We start from the raw sequence: 26,057 nt of genomic DNA, 5'->3' as shown, positions 1-26,057 counted from the left end.
TGTTGAATCAGTGGCAGACACAGTTTGGTTGGCACATGCAAATGAGCTGGCTGTAGTACCAAAATGGTAGACTTTTTAAAGACAGTGGCTATAGAAGAAATTAAATCAATTAGAAAAAAAAAATAAGTTGGATTTCTTTGCATGGTTCTTGTGAATCACTGGAAGCCTCTGTGCAATCTGAGGGAGTTTTACCTCTCCCATGGAAACCAAAGAGCCAGCTGGCTGGCCTCACAGCTGGGTGTGATCCAGGACCTGATGGGAGAACAGGTGTAACAAGTGTGCAAATGACCAAGCAGCTGTTTCCACAAGTTTGCTGCCAGAGGCGCTCGGGGTCTCAGCTGCGCTGTTACAATAAGCCAGATTGTGACCTAGACACCAGAGGCCTTGAGTGACTGGAGTTCCTGATCTTGTGCCTTGCAGGTTCTGTCCCAGGGCCAGGTCCTGTCCAGCAGCAGCACCCAGTGCAGCTCTTGGAGGTAAGTGCTATCAAGGTTGTGTGGAATTGTGTTCTGGGTGATGGCCAAAGACTCTTTAGTCAGGTCTCTGTGAGCTAGCAGAGTGAAAGAGTCCTGAACAATAATCCTTTCTGGCTCTTGATGGGGTTAAAATATGTCCTGTGAAGGTTTGTCTTGCTTTCAAAATTCCTGGGGAAAATCTCCAGGGAGATCCTGTGAATAACTTTCTTGTAAGCCTTCTCTCTTCCCTCTCTGCCAACACCTACCCAAGAAATACCTTTATCTTTTAGAACTCTGCTTCCTTATAAGCCATTGTTGGCTGCTTTGGTGCAAATTAGTTGGAAGATGCACATTGAGGGAGAGTTGCCTAGAACTACACAAAAGTTTGCATCTGATATCAGGTTATGTCTCTCTACACTGGTGAAAAATTCTCCAAGAGAGGCAAGGTTTCATGTACAGGACATATGGCAGATCAAGAAAAGCATGAATGGTATAGATGGGTCTGGGATGCAGTCAGGGATACAAGTTTCAGATGGGGTAATGTAAGAGCTTTGGGTATATCAATGTCTTTCAGAGAGAACCACAGAATGGGGCTGCACAGGTGCTTGTGATATCTATAATGATGGTTCAGCTTCATCTTACCTTATGGTGGTGCAAATCTTACATAGTGGTATAGGTTACTAGTGAATTAAAACACAGGCATACATTCAAAATCATTGCAATTTTATCCCTTGGTTATAAGTAGTTTGGAAAGTGTATCTTTAATTCCTTCCATAGAAATCCAAACTATGGCTGCTTGATTCCCATTTGTCACCAGTGCTTCTCTGATCTCTGCTCAGCTACACTCATAAAGTGCCCTGTGTATGTTTACATAGATGTTTACTCTCCAAACAGTTCTCGTCATTCTAAAACTACTTAAGGAATGTACCTGACAACTTGGGTGGAAAAACATTCTCTAGATGTAAAAGACTGAAAGAACTGCTGTACACACTGGTCTCAGTATTCACCAAAATTCCAGGTCTGGACTGAAATATTTCCTTTGGCTCATATTTTTATTTGTGTAATACTATGTCTACCAAGGTAAAATATTTTGATGTTACAAGCAAGTAAAGGATGTCAGAATGTCATCTTGTTGTTTTAGACATCATAGGAACATAGTAACATCTTCATTTGGAACTGTAGTTTAAATAGAGCAACTAGTAAAAAAGCTGCATTTTGGTAACCTTTCTGAAAAGACAGTAAAGAGACTGAGACATAAATACAATCAGTGTTATGTTTGTGTAAGTCAAAATTCCAAGTGTGTAAATATAACTATTTTAATGCTCTGGATTTAGATTGTTTAAAGCAAAACATGTTGCTTACATAGTGTTGAGAAGTTTATTTCACTTACCATTCTAAGCCCCTTTATCTCCTTTGCTGCTGTTTGCTATTTCTAATGATTGTTAGGGAACCAAGAACAGCTATGAGGACATACTGGCAAAGATAGTCTGATCACCTGGCTGCATAAAAATGCAGGTGTTTCTTGTAGCTGTTAGGATGCATCTGTTCAATAAATGTAAATAATTTTTCTAGAACATGAAGTTATAGAAATGGTATGCATATTGTGTTCAGGAGAAACCGTCCAACCATTCAGGCTACTAACATTTAAATCTAGTTTCTATTTCTGAATTGAAACAACGCTGTATCTTTGGAACTTGTATAGTGAACCAAACCAAACCTTTTTGGTGGTATCATTTTGTTCATCTGGAATTACATGAAATAAGAAATTATGAAATCAAGCAATTTTTTAAAAGGAAGCGAGATGGGGATGTTTACATATTTTGTCTTTTTAGGACCATTTGATGTGCTGCATTAAAGCTGCACAGCTGAACATCCACAAATTGTGTATTTCTTTGTGTAGTATATTGTTGGTACAAAGGATAGAATTTCAGAAATGGAAAACATTGTGCCTTGCCTTTCTTCTAGGGAAACCCTTAAAATGTCTTGCCAAGCTGTAGCTTCTGCATTCCACCTCTTTTGTTTTCCAGAAATGAATTTTTTAAACTTTGTAATTAGCTACACGATTGTATAGAGGAGGAAAGTATTGCTGGCAGTAATAAGTGTGTCTGCACATTGAGCCTTGCTCATTGTGTAGACATAACATGCAGACATCTTGTAGCTCTTCAGCTGAGTATCAACACACCATTAATAAGCAGACAGCTTGAAAACTCAGCAAGAGCAGAGCATTTGTTACAAAAAGGAGAAACTGCTTTGATCTGGCCATTGCATTTCTTAGAACTGCTGTTATTATGCACAACAGAGTGCTCATGTTTAACTGGCCATCATACCTAATCTTCATATGGTCTCCCTTTATACCAGAATTGTACAAAAGAGGAATTCCTGAAGTATTTGTTAGCTACAGATAACTCACAGCATGTTTGTTTTGGAGGAAGAGCAAAGGAAGGAAACTGACATATTTATAAAACCTTTTTTTTTCCTCTCTCCTCATCTAGAGCAAATGAAAATAGTACGAAATGATGAGAGACCATCCAAGGTAATTGTAAGCTGTTCGTGTGCAGTTTTGCTCCACCCTGTACACACTCTATTTTTGTTGTTCTTGCTGTGGTCCCTTGAGACAATTATTAATGTTGCTGTGTCTTGGAATGCTTGTTACTGCATCTGGAGATGAGAGAATTGTGTCTCCTCTCAGCAATCTCTGCGGATATGAACAAACAGGTACAACATGCTCAGGCAGTGCTGGTTAGAGGGAGGGGGAGCAGTCAGATAAACCTAATGTGCCAGTATCATTCAGGAAGCTCTGGATGAAAGTACTTCTGTGACTTCTTGCAAGTTGTTGAGTACAAGCATTACTTCAAAAGTAACTATAGCTACTGTAAGAGTATTAGAAGCACGCAAGTTTTGATTGTCCCAAAAGGCAGACTGCTAAGACTTTGGTACAGATGTCAATGTTTTAAAGAACTTGTTTTCAAATCTTTTCTAATTACTGTGAAATACGTGGATTGTAGTAAAATAGCTGTTAATTAGTCTGGGACCCTTCCCTCTTACAGGTCCTTTAGTGAAAATAGGGCAGTATTTATGCCAGTACAGTTTTCTGCTGTGGCAGTGATTGAACACTGGATTAAGACTTTGAAGGAGTTGGGCATGGAGGAGCAAGCAGGGAAGGACTCTATTAGCAATAAATATCTGGGAGCCTAATTTAACAAAATGTTTTGTTTCCACATTAAAAACACATTTCTGGTGCATTTTCTTCCCCTCTTTTGATCAAGGGTGTTTTGGACTTGAGCCAAAGACGTGTCTATGCACGGAGCTATCCTAGAATAATTACTCTGAAAAAAGTAGCTTGGATTAATTCCACGGGAGCAGAGTATTGTTTCAGAAGGAGTTATTTGGAGTATCAACATATTTGAGTGCTCTGTCTCAATTGGTCTTTTCTCAGTTTCTCTGGAATCTTAGCTTCTCTCTTTGTACCCTGGATACAAGGAGAAAAGAACAACTGAGTATTGTTATCATGCTTGGAATTTGTGAGGTTTTAAAAATTTGCATCTGCTTCCCTAATCCAGAGCACTAAACCGAGATTCTGTTAAAAAACCAAAATCTCTTTCTCTGGAGTGAGTTAAGTTGATAAGGTATGCTGGCAAATAACCTTTTTGAGTTATGGGTGAAAGCGTAAGAGAAAATGACCTGGGATCCAAACCCACATACTGTTTTTGAACAATTAAAAGGTAGGAGTAAGAAAGTTTCAGATGTGTTCAGAGATAAGAATTGCTGGAGGAGGAGATTCAGGTAGTCTTCAGTCTCTGTTCTCATGTGGTCTGTGAATAGTCTAGAAAAGAGAGATACTTTTTTTCTTCCCTCCTTTTTTTTCTTCTTCTCTTGCATATGTTTTTTGGGGAATACAAACTAAATACCGGGGTCATAATGGCCACAGTTCTGTATCAACCTCAGCACACTTGGGCAGTGTGTTATGCCCGTGGTCGGTACCCGCACCGACTACACGCCGCTGAGCAGCAGCCAGACCGGTATGAGCCCCGCAGGGGACACGGTTTGCTGTCTCAAACACATCCCGCCCCCGCCATGGGAGCTCTCTGCCCTTTTCCCCAACGGCCCGCTCCTCACCTGCGGCCGTGACCCGCCCTCGCTACGGCTTCACTTTGTGTCGCGAAGGGCAAAGACATCCGAGAGCGGGGGCGCGGCAGGCGGGGAGCCCCCTGGGGGCCCCGGGAGGTGATGGGCGACTCACGGGCGGGGCGACGCCCTCGGCTGCCCCTCCCAGGGGAAGGGGCCTAGCCCGGGGACATTTTGTGCTGTGCCGGGGGCCGGGCACCCACGGAGGGCGGGGCGGGGCGGGCCCGGCGCGGAGCCGGCGGGGCACGACGGGCGCGCTCAGCGCGGGGAGCGGCGATGGCGCTGGCAGCAGGTTCCCGTGCCGGGCGAGAGCGGATGGCGGCCCTGCTCGTCCTCTACCTGCCCCTCCTGCCGGGGCTGGCCGGCGCCTTCAACCTGGACACGGACAACGTGATCAGCTGGAGCGGGGAGACGGGCAGCCTCTTCGGCTTCTCCCTGGCCATGCACCGGCAGCTGCAGCCGCAGGAGAAACGGCTGTAAGTGCACCGCGCCCCGCCCAGCCCCGTCCCGGGCCGCCCGCCGGGACCCTCCTACCTTCCACCGCCGGGAAACTTCTCCTGGCGGCGGGCCGGGGTCGGCAGCCCTCCCGGAGTGTCCGGCCGGCGGCGGGAGCGGGGCCGGGCCGCCGGGGGCCCTCGGAGGGATGGGGCAGCACCTGCCGCGGAGCGCTGCGGAGCCGGGGCAGCGCCGAGCGGCGGGGACGTGCGGCCGAGCGAGGGGCCGCCCCCGCCCCGGGGACCTGCGGGGAGCCGGGGCTGGAAAGGAGAAGCGAGCGACAGCCGCCGCTGGGAGCCCTTCCCGCCGCAGCGCTGTCCTGCGCCGGCAGGCTGCAGCCCGGGGCGGCGGCGATCTGCGCCCCCGGAGCCTGCCCAGCATCTCGGGTTTGGGCTCCCTGGGCATAGCCGGCATCGGTAACTCAGGGTCTGCTGTTCAAGACAGATCCCTGCCCGGGAGTGCAGATGAGAGGTGATACTAAGAAGTTAAGAAGAATAAGTCAGGGCTGGTGGTATATGCATGAAACTTCTTTTGGGAAATTATGGAGACAAAATAAGGCTCCTGTGTACATCTTCAGCATCCTTGCTGCTTTGTGTCCAAAGCGGAGCAGTGCTGGACCCCACCCTATCCAGTAGTGCTGGATGGAATGTGAGCATAAAGTATTGTTGTTAAATAAATGCACCCTCCTCAAATATTTAGTTTTAATTCAAGGCAAGATGTGCTCATTATCCATATTTAGTGGGAGAAGGAAGCTGAAAATAAATAATATTCTTTGTAAAGTTAGGTGGTAAGTTGAAAAATCCTGTAGGCTCATTTTGCTCATACTTGCATTCTTGTGTGATTTCATAAAAATTACAGTGTGTGGAGGAGTATAAATCACATACACCCATGTTTCATCTTCCATCTAGCAGATAAAATGACCCATAGCATCCTGAGGAATGAAATGCAAATCTGTGAGCTCCTTTCCAGAGGCCTTTGTCTTAATTCTTGACAGGATTATGCTTGCACAGGTCTCATTTTAGTATTACCAAGAAAGCAGTGCCTGAAGCTTGTTAGTCTCCTGTTGTATTGTCAGTCCTGGCAGAATGAGTGTGGAGGAATATGCAGACAGCCAATTACTGAGAAGAAAGAAACAGCAGAAACACAAGGACAGTCACAGTATTCAAGCTGGTATGTACTATTTGGCTGAAATGCCTCAGAGATTATTGGCATGAAAGTTCTGTATTGTATGTCTAGTAAGTGCTTCCTCAGGCAGTCCAGTGTGGGGAAAGAGCAGAGCCAGATGCTATCTGCCTTGACATGGCTTTCTGAATCCAGGCTTTCATGAGAAGCAAGGGTCTCTATTAGAGACAAAACCAGACTAGACAAACTGCGTTTTATGGTGACATGCGCTTCTGAGTATGAGGTATCTTGGCCATTTTTCAACTCCATGAGTTTTAGCATAAGGAATTGGAATGCTACCCTGGGTAGCTGCTGGCTAGTATGCTAGGAATGAAACCTTTTATGTCAAATGGGCATGTTGTAGTCACTTTGAACATCATTTTTGTCTGTAAGAGTAGTAGTGTGTGGCTTTAAGAGAACAAGACATTAAATATTCTGAACTCTTAGGGGCCAAGTTGTGTTTAGCTCATTTTGTGTGAGCTCTGTCTTCTGAAGCAGGAGGTTTGTTGGGGAGTCTTGAAGAGAAGCGTTCCATGTTAGGCTGCATGTTTATATCATTTAAAAATGAGCTAGGTTAAGCTAATACCAGAGGATTTGTGTGGTCTTTTCCATGGAAACGCCATGCAATTTCTAAATGGATTGATTCTTCATAGATGCAACAAATGGTATCTGCTGTCCGGATACTTGGGGAAGGTGGAAAGTTCTGGGAGCAGAGGTCATACTGAAGTCTTCTGCTGAGAAACAATTATGTCTGATGCCTTCATGCTGCCTGTTACCTGTAACAGCAGGACTTGGGTGCAATAACTCTGCATTCCCAGGTGTATTTTGGTCTGTCTTACCTCTGCTGCAAAACTGCATTTATGTACAGCTATCTCTTAGTCAGATAGAAGTATTTATTTTACCCTTTCTTCTTGAATGGATGCTAATTTCAAAACTCAGTTACATTTAGAGTGTGAACACTGTTAAGCAGTTGCCAAAAATACAAAAACTCCCGATTCATTCTGAAGTGTAATTAAAAGTGATACTTGGAATCCCTTCTGGCAGGGACCCTCATTTCAAAGAAACCTGTCAGCTTGAGCGCCTTTCTACCCCTCCAGTTTTACAAAATTAGAAAGAGGTTGCACAGACATGTGCAAGCTCAGTCCATCTTTGGAAAAACAAGAAAATGAGAGGTAAAAGGTAAAATACATGGAGTGTATTCAAGGGCTAATGGCTTGGAGCAAGGCTTGGTAAAACAAACGAAATTATATGTCATTTTTCTCTTACCTCATTTAAGCATTTGTTAAGTGAAATGGCTCCCTCTTCCTCACACAGGATTGTTCAGTGTTAATCATTACAATAATCCTCTGTAAAGATGAGGGTGGAGAATGTCTAGGAAGTGTGACAAATAAAGGTACAGCTGAAATAGCCTTTGATTAAACATGGTATTTACTTTTGACCATCTTTTTTTCTTAGTCACAGAATACTGTGGATTTCATATTAGCTTTGAATGACAAATTAATTTATTAGTGTTAGCTACAAATGCCATGTTTGCTAATGAATTACTTAACTTTCAGCGTTATGAACAGATGACTGTTCAATTGCTTTGACATTAGTTGTAAATAATACTGAGTATAAAACTATGAACTAGTAACAGGATTTTGGTTTTGAGTATCTTCAGGTTAGAAGAGTTGGAAAGTTTGTTAGAGAGGAGAAAAGCTTTAGTTTATGGTGACTGAAAGTGGACTGCTAATGGTGTGTGGGTGTGAAAGACAGCTGAATACAAACTTTATGTGCATTGAGGAACATTATTGTTGGAGGTACCAAGGCAGTATCCCTGGATTTTTGTGTTTGGTTCTGGTTCATTGTCAAGCATAGTGAATCAGGCAGGAGAAAAGGCTGATGGAGCTCTAAAGGAGCTGGGCTTATTGCCCTGTGTAAGTTTGTTCTGTTTTTAATCTATCAATATGATGAAAGGGAGTTCTGGTTCTGCAGGGGAGTGGTGGCACAGCAGCAGCACATTTCACCTGCAGACTGAAAGGAGTTTTGTAACTTAGAGGAGTCTGAGACTGGGGCATAGCTATAGGAGAAACATGGTTAAAATGTAAGTGGTCCTGTGATGAAAATGTGAGTGTATCCAGCATCTCTAGATGGGGACTACACTGATTATGGATTTATTAGCTACTATATGTTATAAATATATTACTATTAGAATAAAAATGTAAATACTAGCTACTCACTATATATGTAGTGCATGTAGTCACATATATGTAATTTTATAGGATATATGGAGATACAGTCTGTATGTATGCATACTCCATGTAAGGTGTCCAGCAAATCCATTCCAGTTTGGTTGTAATTCACAATGACTTAAGCATGTTGAATTAGAACACAAACATCAAGAATTTGTATATTTCATAGAATCATAGACTCCTAGAATTACTTGGGTTGGAAAAGACCCTTAAGGTCAGTCCAAGTGTGAACCTAACACCCATTAGCCAGTTTTTATTTGTGGTTTAGAATAATAGAATCACAAATTATCCTGCCTTGCAAGGGACCTACAAAGACCTACTTGCAAGTAATTCTGATAATATTTTCAGTGCAAGTATGGAGCTGAATTCAGGTAGGCTTCTTGTTATTGTGTAAGGCTAGAAGGGATGACACTGTAGTTACTAACATTCAGGATTCTCCTATCAGCTGAAAAGCTGTATTGAAAGCTGTGGATAGGCACTTTATGTCAAGACTGCACTGACTATTACTGGCCATAAAATCCTAAAAATTGCAGTGTCTTACTGAAAATTTTACTTGTCACAGGTTTTGCTGACACTGCATGTCTCTACTGTGAGCTTTTATATCAATACATAACAGAGTTGCCTTAGGTCAGCAGGTCTGCTGGCATTGCTTTGCTGCTGCAGTGCATCCTCTGTGGCATTTAGCCAGTACTTTTGTGTTCTCTGGGGCTTGGGCTCAGAGACACTTTACTCCAGCAACAAAGAGCTGGATGATGCTGGTCTGCAGCGAAAAATGACAATTTCTGCATGCAGAGGTGGTGTAGTGTAATTCAGACTTTGGGTGAGAAGCAATGCATGTTTATACCTTCAGGTTTAAAAGCTGTAATAGTGATGGTCCTTGGTTAGTGCTTCTGTCAATTAAAAAAGGATTTGCAATAAATTTCCTTTTTTCTTAGGCTGTGATTTTACTGTGTCACTGCACCTTGTATTTTCTTCTCTTGAGTGTCTCTCTGATTTTGTCTATGCAGACTATTATTGGATAACTTGCTTAATATGCTTATTTGCTTTCTTAGTGATAATAGAGGAGTTTGTGTTCAAGATAGATGTCCTGTGGCAAAGGTCAGGATCAAATGAGGTTGGGAAGGAGGAGTAGTTAAAGAGTTTACTTGTTGTGGTAAAAGACAGATTTTCAAGAAAGATCCATTGTGCTAATATCAGGGGCGAAAGAAGCAAGACAAATTTATGTTGCATAAGGGGTGTGTAGTTGTTACAGGAGGAGCAAACTGCAGAAGGCTGGCTTTTTTTCCCAGTACTGATTTTGAGTTATGTTCTTGGTTATCGGTGGCAGAAGCCAGACAGGTATGTTGGCTTCTCATAAATGTTTTTTTCATAAGGCCTAACAAGCACAGAAGAATGATTACTGATCTAATTTGTTGCTGTATGATTTCTCCATCAAATAAATGAAATTAGCATAGTGGGTTGCCTGTCATGTTACAGCAGTAAGCTGTTCATCAGTCAGCATGGGCCATTCCTTTTTCCCCTGTTAAATTCCACCTGCATGTGCCAGAGCAACTGTAAGTTTTATAAGGAATGCATTCTGGTAAATTCTCATTGGAGATAGCATGGTCATTTTGAAAGAGCTGCATTTAAAATCATTGTTTAAATATTTCAGAACCAGCCTGGGTCTAGATGAGTCATTCTGGCCATAACTGTAAAAATGCCACATTTTGAGGGCATATTCTGTGGAAAGGACAAGACTGAGATAAGGCTATTGGGCAAATGTCAGTCTAAGAGCAAGTAAGTAAAAATCCATATTATTGAATGAGCAGATGGTGGTCTGTACTGTGAAACATCAGCTGGAAAATGAGCACCTTATCATTGTATTATTGTATATCATTGCAAGGGTAGGTAACAGCACACGAATATTTGATGAAAGAACTATGTAGAATAGTCTGGAAAACATTGAATAATTCCTTTATTAGCACTAAATATTTTTGATTGCAATATACACAACCAAGCTTTGAAAGTAATGGGAGAAGAATGTGGCTTAGAAAACAAATATGAACATGGAAAAAAATGTTTTGCTTCCATTTTTAAGGGAATAATTCTGTATGTTAAAAATAAATTAACTATACCATAGGTTACTAAGGCTCCTTTTGCAGCTCTTGCATCTAAGGTATTGCATTCTTGTTAAAATGCACTTCTCTTGGGTTTCATGTATTGTATCACATTTTCTAAGATTATTTTGAGAATCCCATAGCAGTTACTTTGGAAAACTGCAGTTATGTTGGCTTAGCTTAAACAACAGGCAGTGTGTATTCTGCTGTGAAGTACCTGAGACAGATTTTTGTACCAAAATAACAGTGAAAGGCAAAAGGTACTGCTTCTTGCATTGAGATTTTTGGAGCATTTACTAGTATGCATTGATTGCTTTTGCTGGAGTGGCTGTTTTTCTTGTTTCCTCTTACAGAACTGCACCTAAAATAGGTAATGTCCTTTAAGGAGTTGAGCTAATGTGTGTGAGGATGATTAGACTGTGTTAGGAAATGAGATCTGCTGAATCAAGGAGAAAAGAAGGAGGGATTTATGGGATGGGCCCTGTCAAGATGCCATCTACAGCATAAAAATGTATACTCCAGTCCCTCCAGGATAACATGGAGAGATCCTGCACTGGATTTCACTGCCAGCTAGCAAGTTTCTAGGCCACTTTTAAACTGTATTCCTTGCATTTGTTTTCTATTTTCAAGGTGTTTGGAGGTCATCTGAGAAATAGAGAGCAGCAGACAGGAATGATCAGCATTGTTGAGTTTGCTAGTGTCCATAGGAATGGCAGAATTGTCTCAGACTGAGTGTTACTTCCTTTTTAGTGAAGATGACACTTTTTTGGAAATGGAGCTGTATATGCTTAGTCTCTGCATGATTCATCTGTCATTGTCACCTTCCTCAAAAGTAGGTCTATAAAATAAATCTTAAAAAAAACAAGGAATTGCAAATATGCTGAAGACAGCTCACTCCTGTATTGCCTGGGGTTGTTTGTTCAGCAGCACATGCGTGGGTCAAAGGTCTGAAGGAAATGCATGTTTATCCTGAAGTGGTCAAAAGTGGCAAGCAGCTGTTGCAGATAGCAAGGACACCATCATCATGGGAGGTTGAATTTTTTGTGTCCTTTACTTACTGCTCCTTTCACAATACTCTGCTAAGGGAATTATAAAGATTTGTTAGCCTTGCACTTTGTCATCAGTGCAGCTGAAGCTGCATAATGGTTTAGTCTGCTGGCTCTTAGATGTTAGTGATGTCTAGCAGAGTGTGTGAAAAGCCATTTTAATTATCCATGTTTGTGTAGTGTGAAAAACCCTCAAGTGAAAACCATCTTGTCTTGGCCAAAGATGCTAAAATAAATTTGGTATATTTTTTTCTTATACAGCCAATTCCTGTAGCTGCTACTACAAATATGGTGTAATTTTGCAAGTCCCTGTAATCTTTTTATCCACTCAATTTATTTTTCTGCTAGAGAAATGTTTGATAATTATGTGGTGTGGTCCATGAATATTGCTGAAGATGCAAGTTTCTCTTCCCAGCCAAGATGTGTTCCTGCATATAGCAGAAGAAAACTTCTGTTGTCAGATCAGATGTAGTCCTAGAAATAGCTGCAATAGTATTTGTACAACATGCAGCTTACAGGAACATAGGGTGTTAAAAATACCTGAAAAAAACCTAATTCTAAATTCTGCTCAAGTGAGAATGTAGGGAGTGAAAAAAAAAAAAGCATGTATGAGGGGATGTGTGTAAAAATTAGGTATGTGTGCATGTGGAGGAGTAGCAATATACAGAGTAAGAGATTGCAGTGGGTTTCTTGGCACAGTCACAAACATAAGTTTTTTTGCAAAAAATCTTGTTCTTAAGTTTTTAAAGCTGGTTGAAATTCTCAGTTTGAACATTCCTATTCATAGTAAAATATAATGGTTTCTTCTTCCACAGATGTGTATAAAGAGCAGTTTCTTGTGAATGTGTCATTTAGTTCTGTTGATCTGTTTGATCAGTGGTTGAGTATCTGCATGAAATATAAAAAAAGGGCTCTTTGAGCATCCCAGCTGCACAGGCTATGACCTGTTTCTCCTAGGGAAATACCTTATTGGAGTGATTTTCTTTAAAGCGACTTGAATGCCTGTGTTTTCGGTTAATTTGAAGGCGTGGGGGCATAATGCGTCATGTACCCAGTGACACATCTGCCTTTGTCATTAAGCTCATGGCTTGAAGAAAAGTGTTACTCAAACTGTGGATCCGATTATAGGCATTTAGCCCAGGGCTATGATGGCTTTAAGACTGAAGGAATACTTAGAACTGTGCTCTAGCATGCAAGTGCCTTCGGGCTGTTGAAGTGTGTGTGTGATGGCTGTTCATGTACTCATTGTCTGAAGCTCTTATTAGGGATTACCTGTCAGGAAGGTCCACGCATTTCCTGCACATGGAGAGTTCCTTAGCCCCCTCCCACAGGGTACTGCTCTGTAGTCCCGCAGGCTTAGGCTGGCAGCTGGGCAGGGCACAGCTCAGCTCAGGGGTGCCAGTGTTGGTCTGGTGTGGGTGAGCTTCCTTCTCCCCGGGGTGCTGCTTGGTGTGTTGTAACTAAATGTGATAAACTTCTGTTCAGACCTTGAATCAGGCAGAATTTATGTGGTTGTGTATCCAGTGTAGGAGGTTTCTACCTGTCTTGGTATTCTCCCTACAATTCAGAGGGAGATGGTGGTAAGTCTGGAAAAGGAGGAGCAGGAGGGAATCTCATAAATAGATGGATGAGAGAAGGAAATATGGCTTGGGTTAGCATGAGGAGCAGTTGCTCTTTCAATTCTGCAGGGCTGTATTAGTTGCAGAAGTGTCTCATATTGCCCATTGATTCTACAGTAAAATGTCCATCCCTCTGGCTGTACTTCTTTCAGGCCTTTTAATACTTTATTTATGGTGATAAATGAAACTTATGTACTTCATTCTGTGAAGGAAATAGAGGAATGACATTTCAACCCAAATATTTGTTTTGTGCTGAATTAGAACTACTATAATTTTTTTAAAATGGCTTTTGGCACATTGAATGAACAGTATATGCCTGTTAAGGTTGTTAGTTCTCAAACAAGTAGTGCCTTCAAATACTTACTGTGGGCACTGCTTTCAGGTCCCCCCCCCCCCCCAAAGAAAAAAAAGTGAGCAACTGTTTCTATATTTTTATTTCTTTCTTGTTTATTTTCTAAAACATGTACCTAATATATGATGTGATAATTCTTTAATTTTTCATGAACTTTTTATATGGATGCCGTTTCGTGGGGATACAAAGACAAGTCCTGCAAACGTGAAGAAGTTTAAATGAATTCTGGGGTTTTCTATGGCATGAATGGCCAGCAGCCCAAGTGCAGGAGACAGTAATTCCTAATTTCTGTGAGGCCTGCAGAGGTAGCCATGTTCACAGGCCGCTGATCGCAGCCCAGCCTCGGTACAGCGGCTCCTCTGCAGGGCCCGTGGTGCGCGGAGCGGGGGCGGCGCTGGGCGAGGCCATGGCCGGGGAGGGCCCTGCCCTGCTTGGGGGCTCTTGGCAGCCGAGCAGGGCTGCCCATGTGGAACAGCGGGACGGACGCGGCTCTCTGTGCTTGTGGGTGCCTGGGGGCTGCTGGCTCACCCCGGCTGCTTTGCTGCAGCTGTTCCTGCGTGCCTGGCCTGCTGCTGTTGGGAGCTGCAGCTTGGTGCGCCTGCAGAGGAGAGTGGCTGGGTTGTGCCCAGCTGGCAGGGGTGGGACTCCCGTAGTTCAGCCCTTCCAGTGCCGACAAGGTGACTCTGGGCGGGGGCTGAGTTAGGACTGCCAGGATTTTGGCTCCCAAGTTAGTTTCTTGAAATGGTGCGCTTGTCACTTTCGAGTTAAACCACATGTTGTTTTAAGAAGATTTCTTGCAGTACCAGGCCCTGCCATGTTAGAGAACCTGAGTGAAAATCCCCTTAACATTATTTCTCCTGTAGGTTTATCATAAATTAATTATAAAGCTGTATGATACCTATTTTACAGTACCAGTTTGTAGTCTGTTCCTGGCACGAGTGCTCTTCCTTTTAAATCTGAAAAAATGTATAGATTGTAAGGGAGATGTTAAACCTGTAGGTAGTATACAGGTTGCACTTGTTATTTGACAGTATGAAATCTATGAGGTATCTGTTGATTAAAGCCAGAGAGTGGTGTCTGAAATGGAAAACTGGATTTTGAAACACAAACTTGGGGCAGACTGTACCATTTCTTCTAAGAAAAATGCTTTGGAATTGGAAATAAAATCTGCAAAACCTGTTTCAAATCCAGACAGGCTGGGCTCTGGACTGTGATGGGAAAGTGTTTATTTTTCCATGTGACTTTCAGAAAGTCAATAATAAGCGGCCTTTCCAGAACAACAGGTATCTTTGTAGTTCCAGTTTTGCTTTGTATTAGCTTGCCCTAGTCCTTGTGCAGTTTTTGGCTTCTTTTTCCAGCTTCTGTCATAATCTGTTTCCTAAAAAAGGCTGAAGAAATAAAATGAAAATTGCAGTCCTTCAAGTGCCAAGCCTCCAGGCAACAGAGTACATTAATGATGTACTTGGCCACAGCTTTGCTCTGTTAGTTCCAAAGTTTAGCTGTGGAGCAGCAGATCAGGAAAATATTCAGTCGCTTAAAATAGCTGTTAATAGCATACTGACCGTGATGGGTGTCTCTGTGAAAAGCATCACAGGTAAGCTCCCTGCTGACACAGTTACTGGTTGTATTTTGCAGGGGAGGATTTTTTTTGGAGGAGCCCATAGTTTAGCTCCAGTTCCCATCAGCAGCCCAGTGTGTGAAGGGACAGTCTCTCTGTGCTTATTAGTCTGTGGTGCTCTTGTCCTGTAACTTGTTTCTTCTGTGGAATGGCAAATCCAAGCAGGAAGCAGGGCTGGGGCCACCAATATTCACAGTGGCTGTCCCACTGACCAACTTCAGTTATGTTGAAATATTTTGGTGGTTAAATGCATCCATCTTCTGTGTTTGTTAATTTTAAGAACAGGTGAGACCAAATCATTGCAGAGGAGTGAAAATACAGCTCAGGTCGAGGGCTGTAGATGCCCACATTGTGATCAGGGGTCTCTGCCTGGAGGTTTTAAACATTTGATAGATGACTTGTGATGGTGATTTTGTAGTAAAATTTAAAGTGAGTTTGAGCTGGTGGCTCTATATTGCTTAATCTAGTGAAACTCTTTCCCAAGAGAGCACTGGAAGTGGGAGAGAGAAAGGATGTAGGAGTTTAACTGTCCAGTCAAGGGTGAGCCATTTCATGGCATTTAGCTTTGTCAGTTTCCAAATTTGCCCCCCTTGTGGAGTCTTTCTGAAAACATAATGAAGTGCAAAGTCTGCAGTGGCAGCATTGTTGCCTGAGAACAGCAATATTCCATTTGAAACTTGTGCTCTGAGGAGCCTGCAAAATTGGAAATTACTTAGACCAGTGACTACTTTATTTCACTTATATGTGGAAGTGGTTAATGGTTTCTTACCCAGAAAACACTTTCATGATTTCTACTCCAGTCTGTTAAGGCTCAGGGCAGGCACTATGGGTGTGTTTACTTTTACTTTTAAAGAAAGGCTGGCAAAGATGTGGTGCCTTGTTTGGGTAGAAGGACACCATGGAAAAAGAAAGAATTTAAGGAATGAAGAAAACTTAGGGAGATAGCAGAGTATCTGAGTTCGGTGCAGACTGTGGTATTTTTTGTATTTGTTTAAATCAAAATATAATTTACTCATTGGGAGCCTCCTACTTTGATGAACAGGATATTTACTCTAAAAAACATTGAAGATCTTCACCCTCCTTTTACTTGATTTCTTTTGAGAGTTTTTTCCACAATAGAACTGTAATGAATTGGTAATAATTTTTCATCTCTGAAGTATGTTGCGAAAATCATATGTTACCCTTGGACAGTTCCAGGCTGTAAGTGAAGAAAAGAATTTCACTGTGGAGTAAGGGAATACTTCCAGGAGGTTGGATGATTTCTGGATTTCTTTTGAGATGGTTTTCGCATCTTAACTTTGACTTTCCTTTTGGAAGCAACCAAGATAGTTTCATGAGCAGTATTGGAGGGAGTTCAAATGGCTGTGAGCAGAAACCACTCCCAGTTCTTACTGTTGTTTTCATTAGCTGAGAAGGAGCCACAGCTACCTACTAAACATTTCAAGAATTACCAATTAAAGCAGGGAGGGTTTTAAAATCTGCACCCTACTGCTTAATAATCAGTAGTATGTGTTGAAATGGAAAGCTCATGTATTTTACTTTGGACTTTAATGACTCTTTTGGGCCATATCTGATTAAATAAAGTTACACCCTTTCTTCTCAGTGTTCACCCAACTGTTCTTGCTGAATGCTGGTTGTTCAAAGCATAAAGTAGTGAAGAAAATGCAAAGCTCAGTATGCCATGGTGCCTCTAGGTGCAGGAAATCAGCTGGAGGGCTTGTGGTGTGTGTTGCTGTGGCATTGGGGGTGGCAATGCCAGGTGAGGCGCAGGCCACATGGTCTCCATCTTCTGCCTGATACCCAGAAATGTTTTGTGCTAACCAGGTACACTTCCTACCGAGACCTGTTCTGCAAATAGGCCCACAAAGATTTGGCTGCAGTCCCACCCACAGCACTTGGCACGGTAACAGTGAACAAGATATAAAAATACCCCGCTTCTGCATTCAGTGGGGCAGGAGAATTTGAGTGAAATTGCAGGGACAGACAGACAGGTTTGTCCTCCTTGCCCCCCTCAGTAGGGACACTGTTTGGTAAGCCTTGTGTCCTCAGCTGTGCTGAGTGTTGACCTGGGGTATTAAACTTGTGATTGCAGTGGCACTTTTAGTGCTGGATGTAGTTCCTCTGCAGTTAATGCACTCTCACCCTCAGTCCAGAGGAATGTGGTATGTTGCATTCAGTAAATCATGCTGTTCCAGAATCTGACTGGTTCTTCTAAATGCAGCCAGATCTTCAGTTCATAGACTGTTTGTGTACCTGGAGTTGGACCTCTAGTTACATGGTGCCTACCTGAGTGTGGGCAGTGAGTTCTCACCTTCTTCTGCTTTTTGGAGATATGTGGGCTTATGAAGCATGTTTTCTACACACACTTATCTAAAGGTCTGCTCCAGATGCAGATGAAGTCAGTAAGATGTCTTGATGCCTTTTCTGAGACTTGAGTAGTACTTGGTGAAACGGAGCTTTTCTTGCCTCAGCTGTTGTGTTGGGGTGCAATGTAACGGCACAGTGAGGTAGGGTGGGTGTAGCTGTGCCCTGGGGTTCCTTGGAGGGATGTGCTGCCCTGCTGCTCCCTGTCTGGAGAGCGGGGCCGGCTCTCCCTGCTGTGTTACAGCTGCTGTCACACGCACGGGTACAGCCGGGGTCACTGGTGTCTGCAGGGCAGGCAGCGCCCCCTGAGCCTGCCTCTCAGTAAGGGCACCTCGTTAAACCATCGTACACCAGTCCTGGAGCTCTCATCTTGGGGGATTGTCTTATATTTGGCCATGAATCTGGGACTGTAAGGGAGTAAATCTGTTCCTCTAAGTCAAGTGATGCTCATAATTGGCAGTGGGACTTCAGTTATTATCATGTATCTTCAAGAAATAATTAAGAGAAATCAATAATTAAAATAATTCTAATCAATAGGGCAACTGGACTGATTCATTTGGTTAAAAATCAGAATTTCAGTTTGAAATTGGGAAACACATGCTTTAATTATAACTAGAGCTCAAAGCATTGAAGTTTTATGCCAGGGTTTGAGAGAATTCAGATTTTTTTTCCCCCAACACTGTCACTTGTTAGATGCTTATTTTAAATTAAATTATATTAATGGTTTATTATGTTACTTTTCTGTAGATTAACACCTGTGCAGTGTTATTGGCCCAGTTAGGTTATAGTAAGTATTGAACAAGATGTGTGTGGAAAATTAGGATTCAAGTTAACAGTCAGAATTATCTGTTTCTGTTATTTACATGAGGAATAGCAATTCTCTGCTTTTCTCTGACGTTGGACTCATGGTAAACATTAGATATTAAGTCATCATAACTCAATAAAAAGCTAAGTCTCTGACAGGAACTGATGCTCAGAGATGTTTATATTCAGTATACTGTATGGCTGAGCTTCTGTTTTCTGTAGAGTAACAAGGCAAACCTACCATGGGGATAGGAAAATCAGTAAAATTGTCTGTGTGTTGGAGTATCTTGGCTTCTCATCTCCCACTGCATTCTTGACATTGGGGCATTATTTTGTTATCTGAATATGCATTCTGGAACATGATTTTGGACATTCAAACCTAAGTGAAAGTAGTTACAGTAGACCATGTCCACAGACTTTCAGGGAGAAAAGTCCCAGTAAATAAAATGAATCATACTGTGAGCATGGGTGAAGAGAAATTAAGAATTTGTTTTTGTCACTCTTCATTTGCAGAGGAAAAGTTCCTAGGTTTTTAGTGTCTGTGTTTCATCTGCCACTATAAGGAGATGGTGATAGCTGGAAGAGCATCCCCTCACTCTACCCCTACCTCTGACCTGCAGAAAGAGGTTTTGCTTGCCAATGAGAAAGCTAAAATGCATAGCTGCAGAAAAAGCTAACCTGGTTTTGGCATAATGAGCTCAAACTTGATTAAAATTCTTCTATTAAATCACAGCAGAGTAAGTAGCCACAGAGTAATGACTGGAATGTGTCCTCTATCTGGAAGGATTCTGCTGAGCACGTAGCACAGCTCAGTATATGAGCTGATTCATTTGTATTACTGCAGTCATGCTGAAATTCACACTGATGCATGGTTCATGTCATACTTCTGGAGTTCTGTGCACACTTTTTATTTTTAAATTAAGTAATCTGGCTTTTATAATAGAATTTTGATTTTTCAAATGTACATTTTAAATGGTACATTTTTCTAGTAAAATGTACCACCTGATGCCCTGATAAAAAGATGATTTTCCCAAAACTGCCAGACTTTTTATCAACCACTCTCAGAGAATATTGCAACAACAATTACAGGAATAACAATACAGGTACTGGCTTGCAGGTCTAATAATTGTAATCTGCATTACTGCTATACAGCTTCTCTCCTTCCTCTCCCCCCTTTTCTCTTTTTAAAAGAGCAGTGCTGTGGTGTAGTTTTTCATCCACCTTCAAATGTGGACATGTCAAACCTCTAGCAACATGGTGAAAACATCTCCTAATTCTGTTGCCTTTCTCTTTTCTAATATTCCTTCTACATATTCCTTTAAATCACTTTGTTTTCCCTGCAGATTGCTGGTTGGAGCTCCTCGGGAAAAGGCCTTTCCAGCCCAACAAGCCAACAGAACAGGAGGGCTGTACAGCTGTGACATTGCATCTCCAAGTACAAATTGCCTGCGTGTCAAATTTGATGAGGAAAGTAAGTTTTTCAGTGCTTTTGTTTTGAATTGAAACAGTTGACCGATTGTTCTTGTTTGATGTCCTTTCCTGAGGCAGTGTATCAGACAATTTCTTCTGGAGATTTATACCTAACTACTTTTTGCATCACAGTAAGTCGTAGCTTAATTGCCAAGTTACTACGAGATGCTTAAATCTTGGTGTTGATTCTTACTGTTTTGTAAATTGGTGTAACGTGAAGTAATAGGCTAGAAGTTTAATAAAATGGAAGCTGTTAGTGATAACATGTACAGACACTGCCACCTGCAGACTGTCTGTATGAAGTTCTGTATGAAGAGTCTCCCCTGACATGGGCTTCAAGAAAAAACAAACAAACAAAAACCCAAAACAAACAAAAAAACAGAAAAAAGAAAGTGTAGTGAACTGTTAATATTTCAAGCTGTTTTATGATACTTTGCAGCTGACCCAAAGATGGAGAGTAAAGAAGATCAGTGGATGGGTGTAACTGTCCAGAGTCAGGGGCCAGGAGGAAATGTGGTGGTAAGTGCTAAAGGACTGACTTGCAAAAATGTCTGGGGTCTCCAGTACATGTTCTGAATGGTCTGTGTTTCTGTGCAGCTTGCTGAAAGGGAACTTGCCTAAGTTTACTCCTTTGATTTCTCCTAGGCAAGGACTTAAATGTCTCCTTAGCAAAATAAGGCATTTGAGATTGTGAGAGCTTTAAATTATTTTTCTATGAGTTAGCCTCTCTTTATAACCTTTTAAACAATCTAGGATGGACAGTTTATTTTCAAGGGGTACACTTTTTTTTTTAGTCATGTACACATTTTTTTCTTTTAACTACTAGTAGCTGCAGAAATAGGGAAGACTAGTGTCTTCAATAAGGCTGTAAAAGTAGCAGGTTATTACTAGCCTGTTTTCCAAGATGATGAGCCTCACTTTAGCTTTTATCAGGGACTTCCACTGAGTAGCTCCTGTGAATTAATGTGGTCATTGCACTGCAGTAAGACTACGTGCTATTCTTTATTTTATACAATACATTGATACATTTTATTTTATATTAAACAGAAAAGGTTTTTGGGAGTTATGAGAGACAGAGTTTAAAAAGTAACATTCTCAGTTAAATAAAAACCTCTAGTGGTGCTGCAGGATAAAACATATATCATAAAACATGTGTGCAGTGAAGCTTCCTCATCTAATTGGAGGTTAATGTCACTGCTTCCAAACCTGGGGGAGGTGACTTCTGGAAGTGTATCTGGTTATTTAAGCATTTAGAGGCAGTAATAACTGGCTTTGGTCTGCCTCAGAACCCAGAGTGGGAAGGAACACATAGAAACAGTCCTGTTCACTGAATAATCGCTCATCAACCAATGCCATGTTGTCTTTTTGTGGTGAGTGGGGAATGCACTTCTCAGATGAGGTGTGAGCAGCCTGGAGGTCACTGCAGCAGGACAGTACTGCAGTGCTCTAATGTGGAGCAGCTGGGTGTTTGCATAACATGCAGGCCTTGATAGGAACCATAGAACAGGTTTGTCAGCTGAGACAAACTTTGCTTGTGCTCTTCACACAACCTGCTACATCTGAGTCTTCCAGAAACACTGCTGGCAAAGGCATTTGGTTGTTCACATTTTTATACAATGGTTTGGTGTTTACACTGCTTAGCCAATGGCTGTTCATCCTTTGTTTTAAATATTTCATGAAAATTCTTTTCTCGGGGGATAGTCTGAAAGGATAAGGAACAGGATGTGTTTAGTGCTTCAGCTCTGCCCCAGTGACATTTACCCTGTAAATGGAACATCCAACAGGGGAAGTAGGAGCAACTTCCCTCCCCTCCACTGCAGAAGCTTTCAGCCTCTGCTTAGTGGCGCTTTTCTGTAAGGGGCAGGTTCTGAATAGTCTTGGGTAGATGGTAGTTGAACCAGCTTCTTGTGTCCTGCACGAGTGTGTCAGTCCTTTGAGAGCTGTTGGGAAACAGCCACTTCTTTCTTTGAGAGAGGGTGGTTTTCTCCTTACTTCTTGAAAGAGAGGGATTTAGTGTCAGGAAGGGCTTTAGGGATTTAACCCTGTGGCTGTCCTTCACCATGAAGCAGCCTGCTTTGCCCTGTACCTGTAGGTGCCCAACCTTTCCCACGTGTTGCCTGTAGGAAGCATTGCGTTCTGCATTGGGTGTGTCTGCAGGGTGCCTTGGTAGCAGGAGGGGCTGCACTGCTCCATGAGCGCTGCCTTCTGTGCTGAGCCATGCACGACACACAGACACATCACACGTTGTTTCTTCTGTCTTGCAGACGTGCGCACATCGCTATGAGAAAAGGCAGCATGTAAACACAGTGCAGGAAACCCGGGATATCATTGGAAGGTGCTATGTGCTCAGCCAGGACCTCACTATTAAGGATGATATGGATAATGGAGTGTGGAGTTTTTGTGATGGTCGTTTGAGAGGCCATGAGAAGTTTGGTTCCTGTCAGCAAGGTGTTGCTGCTACTTTTACTAGAGACTATCATTATATTGTGTTTGGTGCCCCAGGCACTTACAACTGGAAAGGTATGACTTGGCCTCCTTCCTGCCTACCCTTCCCATTTCCTCTGAGACTGCTCTCAAAGGTCGAATCCAGAGTTTTAATTGTTTTTTTTAAGGGAAGAGGAGATTATAGGGATGTAATGATTTTACTCTGTTTTTACAAAATGCTATGCTTCTAAGTATCCAAATATCAACACTTAACTGAAGTTTCTTTAAATATCTTTGTGTGTATTTATGAATAATGGAACTTTGCACATATGTACAGCAGTTTTTCCCTTTATTAGTCTTAATCTTACGGTGGGATTGAGAGTTTACTTGGACACTTACATACAGGAACAAACTACTAAATTTTTATGAGTTACTTGACCAGCTCTTTTTCTGCATTTGAACAAATGTTAGATAGCTGCTGAACTCTGTTTATTCTGCAATATTCTCTCCTTTATTCTTCGTGAAGTTTGTGGAAACCAGTACATTCCAAAATAAATATTGAAGGGTTGCAGGAAGGTAACAGCAATACTACATATATTCATATCTAAATCCATGCATGTCCATGTAAAATTTCATGGATAATCTAAGAGCCAAGTACTCTGTGTCATCTAGGAGATTGTCCAAAACATAAGGGGAAAAAACCCTGGATATTCTTTGTTAGTTCATGTTCAGAAGCATCTAAATGCCCAGTTCAGTCTCTAGAAGTGATTTTTCCCATCACATTTTATTACACCAACAGCTGTAAATACTTTCCTCTTGAGAACATCTGATCCTCCAAGCACTGCATTTTTCCACCTTGTACACCTGTGCCTGGTGTATGAACCGTGCAAAATCAGTGTGTTAAGCTCTGGCACAAGGTGTACTTTAGTGAAAACTTAATCTTCCATGTATCTGTCAACAAAATCTGCCTGACCTGAAACAGCATACCGAGTGCAGACACCCTTTTACTTTAATTGCAGAGAAGTGCTAGTAGAGTCCTAAGAGTACTCTTCTGTGTAATGGAAAAACATGTTTGTGCTTGCCAAAACCTTAATTATGCCAATTGATAAAAGGGAAGCACACATTTTACTGAACAATAGCTTTTTTTCTTCTTAAATACTGTTTCTAAGTATAATGCTGGTGTTTGTCATCATGAAATGTAATTTTTTAAAAACTCCTGTGTTTTTTTTATCTCCTTTTTAAGAGAAGCTTTATAATGCTAAGAAATACTGGTGGTTTATGACCAAACAGGTTCAATAGGGTTTTTTTTTGAGAATTTAATTAGTATCCCATGTTTTCCAGATCGTTGTATGACTTCTTTGTAGAGCAGCGTGAGCTTCTGGCACACAGAAACAAAACACTAACCAGCGCACTGTTCTGTGTTGTCCCATTTTAACAGCAGTCACTGTGTCATTCATCATAATTAATATAAGTTGGGAACATTTATTTGTTATTTTTCTCACTTATCATTTGTTTGCTTTTATTTTATCATTTCATTTTTTCAGGGGTGGTTCGTGCAGAGCAAAGGAATCAGACATTTTATGATCTGGGTATCTTTGATGATGGGCCTTACGAAGTTGGTGATGAGAGCCGCCAGGATAAGAATCTAGTTCCTGTTCCAGCTAACAGTTACTTAGGTAGGATTGAGTACATGTGGTAAATCTCTTTAGGTGTCTTAAACATTTGTGATCCCAGCCTGGTGTGATGATCTGAAGTGGGAGCAGATGTTCCATTGTGGACCCTGTAACATGTTAACTCGTTGGGATAATTCACAGCCTCCCTCCACATTTATGGGCCAGTTTTAAGTGTAAGATGAGACTGCTGAGGTACCTAGAAGAGCTGCTGTTGTAATGTGAGATTCAAGAGCTGTGCCAAGGGCCTATGGAATCTCCAGGAGTGATTATAATCACTGTGATGGGTCAGTACAATGAATGAGTCTGTAGTCCTTAGTTGCACAGTCTCTGCCATGTAGTATCAGAAAGTTTATCAAAATTTGAGTTTCTGGATGTAACGGTGAAGGCTGTAGATTTTCTCTCCTGGTAGGTAAGTGCAATTCTTCTATTATTTATGCTTTTAAAACTCCAGTGACTTTTAACAGACCTTTAAAATGCCATAATATAAGTGCTGTTTATATTTTACTGATGTGTGTGTTGCAGGAGGTGAATCTCTTGCTCTTTGTGCAGTCAAGAAAGCAGGAATATGTCCTTAGGCCAGCGACCTTTCTGTACACCAGGGCGATAGACTGAAAAGGCTATGCTGCATTTTTGGAAAGGCATTAAGTGTATAATCCTTCTGTTCCAGTGCAGATTTCTTGGTGTGTTGATCCACTGCTTTTGGCATATGCAACAGAGTATTGGTAACCTGACACTGGAATTTCTGTGTGAGTGATGGAAAGCTGAATAGATGGGAAGGGCATTGCGAATGTAAAAAATAAAAAACCAAGTCAAGAAGAGAGCAAACTTAGAGCTACATATTTGTTAGGAGAAAGAGAACATAAACTTCTCTTAAATATCAGCTGTAATTACTGGGTGTAAAGCTAACTAGAAAAATCATCCTAAGAGCTTAGATTAGACAAGCTGATAGCATCTTCTGGTGGAATAAGAATTGAGGAGCGCTGTGGAGGCCGATGCCTTTTGCTGTGAACAGTCATCTGATCTTTTTCCAGTTGTGTAACCAATGCATTTATCTCCTCAATGTAGATGCTGTCTTGATTTGTAATAATCAGAACCACTTCCAGGCAAGCCGGCTCATCCCAGGCATTACTGTTCTGTCTGTTTACACCTTAAGCAAATGTGGTTATAGGTGCTTTGCTTAACTACTATTTTTTTTCTCTTCAATCTTTCACTTATATTTATAGGTCTTCTATTTTTGACAGCTGTATCTGATACTCATCCAGATCAGTTTGTGTACAAAACATTGCCTCCCAGCATACAGGTGGACAAGTCAGTGGATGTAATGATGAATAGCTACTTAGGTTTGTGACCACTTGAGGTGGCAGCATCTGGTCAGACATAATCTCCAGACTTTTGTCATGATTCCCTCCCCTCTATCCCCTCTCATATCAGTAAAGCATGAAAAAAAACAGGGATTCAGATAAAGGGGAGACAGCAAAGTAACAAGGCTTGAGAGAAATGCTGATTTGTCATGCATTTCTCCGAACCTTCTCATCTTTGCTGCAGCTGGTACTCCCTCAGTTTTTTCTGGAACTGTGTCATTGTGAATTGCTGTAATTGAGAATTTCCATAGCAGTGGTGAAGTGCTTCAGAGGGAGACTCCCATCTGGCTGGTATCTTCCTTCCTTGCAAAGTGGGCATTTTTCTACTTTGGCCTTCACTGGCTATATTGGTATTAGCAGTACAGTCTTTTAACTTGGTTTTTCATATTTTAAAATGTATTGTAAGACTAAATTAATTTGAACATATCATTCTTAGGGCTGCATTAACTTAAAATTGCCTATTTCACCATTACTGTGTAAGCTGATTCTCAAATACTGCATACATCATTCATACGAGAATGCTTGTGCAGAACAATTTGCATGTTTGTAATGGAACGATACTGACTTTACTTAGGAGGTTTTCTGATAATTTTGCCAGAGGTGAAGTACTCAAGCTATATTGAAGTGGTAAAGCTGTAATTGTGTCTAAGCTGTATGTGTCCTGTGTTTGGGGTCTGCGAAAAGCAGGTCCAAGTCAGCAATGAAGTACTGTGTTTTGTGGGGAAACACTAACTGTAATGTATGGAGGAGTGTTTGTAGGAAT

General features: G+C 41.7%; 1 protein-coding gene across 5 annotated transcripts in view; it reads left to right on the top strand.

Moving 5' to 3' along the window:
* The first annotated feature begins 375 nt into the window (after nt 1-375).
* The window catches only part of ITGA6 (integrin subunit alpha 6), a 42,343-nt gene continuing 16,661 nt past the window's right edge, over nt 376-26,057 (top strand). For 2 of the 5 annotated variants that reach the window (XM_059475513.1, XM_059475514.1), the window contains exons 1-5: nt 4,834-5,056; nt 19,710-19,837; nt 20,276-20,355; nt 22,101-22,356; nt 23,805-23,936. In XM_059475513.1, the coding sequence (XP_059331496.1) occupies nt 4,857-5,056; nt 19,710-19,837; nt 20,276-20,355; nt 22,101-22,356; nt 23,805-23,936 (796 nt within the window). In that variant the 5' untranslated portion in view covers nt 4,834-4,856. Of the gene's footprint in view, nt 477-2,947; nt 2,989-3,113; nt 3,171-4,833; nt 5,057-19,709; nt 19,838-20,275; nt 20,356-22,100; nt 22,357-23,804; nt 23,937-26,057 lie in introns of those variants that run through there. The other 3 variants (XM_059475516.1, XM_059475515.1, XM_059475517.1) reach the window with 3 other exon arrangements.

The sequence above is a fragment of the Ammospiza nelsoni genome, chromosome 7, assembly GCF_027579445.1.
Source record: "Ammospiza nelsoni isolate bAmmNel1 chromosome 7, bAmmNel1.pri, whole genome shotgun sequence".
NCBI classification, from domain to species: Eukaryota; Metazoa; Chordata; class Aves; order Passeriformes; family Passerellidae; genus Ammospiza; species Ammospiza nelsoni.
The sequence above is the reverse complement of the archived record's forward strand: the minus strand, read 5'-3'. Positions and strand labels throughout refer to the sequence as shown.